The following is a 3,797-nucleotide window of genomic DNA, read 5'->3' on the forward strand; positions in this document are numbered from 1 at the left end:
GCACTCCCCACACTCGCCTCCTGCAAACACCGGCACCTCTCCCGAGTCACCAGGAACCCCCTCCCCCCCACGTGCCTACCATCGAAGATCTCCCCTCTCCCCTTGAATTTATAAGAAACAAGATTTACCTAATTATAGTATGTTTTTGATTTAGTATCTGTTTAATTGTGGTATTTTTCTTTTCTAGAAATATACTATAATTAAAACATACTATTTTTGAACCTTAAACTTTACAAGCTTAAAAGAATTATTCTTCTTCTTTTTTTCAATAAAGGCATTTTTATTATTGAAGAAAATCGAGACAAGTTACAAAAGTCGGGTTGGCATCACATAGCCAATTTCAGGCCGAGATTTCTCACTATCCTAGGCAATCAGCAAAGAGCAATGATCCTCTGGGACTCTATCCTAGATTCTACAGGTATTGGAGCTTCAGCACATAGCTTAGATCCACGTTAACAAGATATTCTCTCTTCTCTTGAAGCTGAAGAATCTTGACCTTATCTGAGACATTCTTTGGAGTGCTTCCAATAGGGCCTACCAGTTTTGAAATTTTGGCCTCAATGTCAGTGATCTTCCTCAAGTAGAACCTCTCCCCTGCAATAATAAGGAGACTTTTGAGGGAGCAGGTATTGCGGGTATCACCGTTGTGTAGGGCCGCTAGTCTTTCAATCCAGAAGAACCAGAGGATCTCTGTTCTTAATACTGTCCATAGTTCAGTAGAGCAGCCTATGGGTTCCCCAATGAGCAGATGCTTCCAGGATAAGCAAGTTTTCCCCCAGCTGGCCACATACTCATTGAGTTTCTTTACCATTGGTTCTATGTTAGGGCACAGTAGAAAAATGTGAACATCATCTTCTTCTTTGAGGCATCTGGCACATGATCCATTTCCCTTGCCAAAGACTAGAGCTTTTTTCTGTGTCCAAATGGCCCTGTACTACATGATAAGCCAAGCAAGACAAGCTTTCTTAGGTTCCACATGTATACCCCAAAGTGATTTGAAGAGGAAATACCACTGGCTCCTATCTTTGAGGATATTCCATCTTTGATTTAGAATACAATGGATTGGAGGGGTATTCCACCTGGGAGGAATAGGCCAGATGCTTGTTTGGTTAATCCACTGGAAAGCCTTCAGCTTAGGGGGGTCTTCAATTGTCATTAGCCACCAGTCTTCTCGATGCCATAGCATCAGCCTTTTGCCAATAATGTCCAGTTGAGAATCTGAGAGGTTGTACTTAGCAATGAGATCAGCCCTTGATAGCCAGGTTTTCTTATCCCAGTCCCAAAGGTTACTCCATGTCTTAATGCCACCTAAATGAAGCTTCAGAGCCTCTTCCACATCTTGAGTATCAACTTGAGGCAAGTCAAGAGCAGGCCACCAAATGGAGTCAATGGGGTGGATGCCCAGCGTGTCCTTGTAGTCTGGGGATGGCATCAGCTGGGCTTTTACTTTAAACCAAGCCTTCCATAGAGAGATCAATAGCTCTGATCCTTTAGGGGTTATCTGATGCTTGCTTCCCAAAATGGTTAGAAAAGGGAGCTATTTCCATCTGTAATGACCTTTAAGAGCAAACAGATGGTTTTTCCTATTAAGAAGCCAAGCCCAGTTCTCATCCGCCGGGGACATTAAGCCTCTCAGAATCCATTTGGCTGCCATTCTGTCAGCCATATTTTCAATGTCCAAGATACCCAGCCCTCCAAGCTCAGTGGGAAGGCAGCAGAATTCCCATTTCACTTTGGCCACTTTCTTCACCCACGGGTCTCCTCCCCAGAGAAAGTTCCTGCAACAGGAGATGAAGCTTTTCAAATCTTCTTCAGGAGGTCTCCAACAACTCAGGAAGTAGATAATTGTGGGGATAATAAAATGGTTCAGCACCATCTTCCTCCCTGCCATGTTAAGCTGCCTATTCTGCCATTTTTTTAACTTGATCTCTATTTTTTGCATGATCCATTGCCATTTTTTCTTAAGTGAAACTCTGAACCCCATGGGTATACCTAAGATCCTAACTATTTCCCCATCTTGGATGACCTTGCAACCCTCTAGAAGCAACCAGTTAGGCGGGGGCTGTATGCTAGTTCTGATACCAGTCTTGTTATGGTTGATAACTGAACCTGAGGCCTTACAATAGGTTTGCAGACAATCCCAGAAGGCCCCTATACTGCTCTCCTCATTATCAACAAGTGCATTGGTGTCATCCGCAAACATTTCAATGCAAACCTGGTTACTATTGCCAAGCAGAATTCCTTTCATTTCTCCTTTGTTGATTCTGTCTTGGACAAGCCAATTAAGTCCATCCGCAGCTATGGCATAAAGGAGGGGGGCCAAAGGACATCCTTGTCTGATTGATCTAGTCAGATGAAAAGCTTGAGTGAGGTCCCCATTGACGCATACCCGAGCAGTTGCATTACCAAGCAGTGTCTGTACCATACTGCAGAACCTTGAGCCACAGCCCATGTGTTTCAATGCATCTATCATATATCCCCAGCTCAGTCTGTCATAAGCTTTGTCAAAATCAATTTTGAAGAAGATGTAATCTTGTAAAAGAATTATTCTAAGGATTCCGAAGTTTATTTAATTAATAACCATTCAAAAAAACGCTTTGGGTGCTTTTTTGGATACATGCTTTAGCAAGATCAAGCAGACGCCAACACCTTCTTCACTCTCTACTACCGCTTTGGGTTAACGTTGAAGGGTCCCCAACCTCCACACATGAGGATTTTCTAGTCATGATGCAAGAAAAGTAAGAGAGTCTAGCCCTCATCTTGTTGGCAATCTTGACACCGTGTTGGTAATCTTGACAACACATAACACCTGAACGAACCACCATGGGTCCATGTCACTCCCTGGAGCCACTAGGTGGTCCCAACTTGAAAGTTCGAAGCCCAAAAATCAAAACACATGCACTAGCATATCTAGCAATGGTAGCCTCCATAGTGTCTTCCTAGATGAGCAAGCGGTTCACCTTGATTTCTCATCCTTGTCGAGCTAAGTGGGCTAAGTGTTGATCTTCGAAGCGCTCACTTCTATTGTACATATGTAACATATTTTGTCATCAACAATTATACATAGAATATACTAAGGAATACAAAAAAAAGAGAGGAAAAAAAGACAATAAGCAAGGCACACCAAGGAGTCTCAGGCAATTTGGCTCGAAAAACCTCAAGCAAGATTCTGGTCCCCAACATGTGCTACGATCTTGGGCCCAGCCACTCCTCTTCACAGGCACTTATGTTTGTGCTACTGGTGATCTCATTCACATCAGCTCGCATCTTCTTGGGTCATGGCATCACAATCTTGGTTGCCAGTAGGTTGGTCTTTTTTCTCTCGTTCACCCACTTACCTCAGTTTACTCACATACCAAAAAATATCCCCCCCCGCCCCCCTTCATTTGCTCAATTTTTGGGTAGTGGATGTGATTCTCTCCTTTGTCTCTTCCTTTCAGTGTTGTTGCTTCCTCGCTCACTTATTCTTGCTGCCTACTGTATACATTTCAAAAAAACACACAATAAAATACAGGCAAACAAACAAACAAATGAAAAAGCAAAACAAAACAAAATAAAACTACTCTCTTACCCCTTCTTCTTCTCTCTCCATTCCTCTCTCTCTCTCTCTCTCTCTCTATGGCACCAAGATGAAGAGATCCCAGAAACGGGAGGCCCTACATTTAGAACTGAATCCAATCATTGACACGATGGAGAAACATGTGCTTGCAAGCTTGGAGAAGCTGGAGAAGCACCCCTAGGTGGATGGACAAAAGATGGCCTGAAAGTTATCACGAACATCCTTATATGCCAAGAAG

The 3,797-nt window shown here is 43.1% G+C and overlaps 1 protein-coding gene across 1 annotated transcript; it reads right to left on the bottom strand.

Annotated features, from left to right (window-relative positions):
- Nucleotides 1-412: 412 nt before the first annotated feature.
- LOC147627056 (uncharacterized) lies at nt 413-2,425 on the bottom strand. The gene is made up of 3 exons (XM_086815237.1): nt 1,558-2,425; nt 1,080-1,419; nt 413-929 (listed from the first exon to the last, which is right to left on the bottom strand). Exons 1-3 carry the CDS (start codon nt 2,423-2,425, stop codon nt 413-415), a joined length of 1,725 nt encoding a protein of 574 aa, XP_086671363.1.
- Between the last annotated feature and the right edge of the window lie 1,372 nt (nt 2,426-3,797).

Source organism: Cibotium barometz, chromosome 21 (assembly GCF_041138505.1).
Source record: "Cibotium barometz isolate CiBa-2024 chromosome 21, ASM4113850v1, whole genome shotgun sequence".
NCBI classification, from domain to species: Eukaryota; Viridiplantae; Streptophyta; class Polypodiopsida; order Cyatheales; family Cibotiaceae; genus Cibotium; species Cibotium barometz.

Bases quoted from the DNA above. Each gene is read 5' to 3' on its own strand.
- LOC147627056 (XM_086815237.1), bottom strand. From the start codon at position 2,425: ATGGTACAGACACTGCTTGGTAATGCAACTGCTCGGGTATGCGTCAAT. The intron at 1,420-1,557 runs GTCATTACAGAT...TGCCATCCCCAG, and splicing joins CCATCTGTTTGCTCTTAAAG to ACTACAAGGACACGCTGGGC. The intron at 930-1,079 runs GTGGAATACCCC...CATGTAGTACAG, and splicing joins ATCTGGCCTATTCCTCCCAG to GGCCATTTGGACACAGAAAA.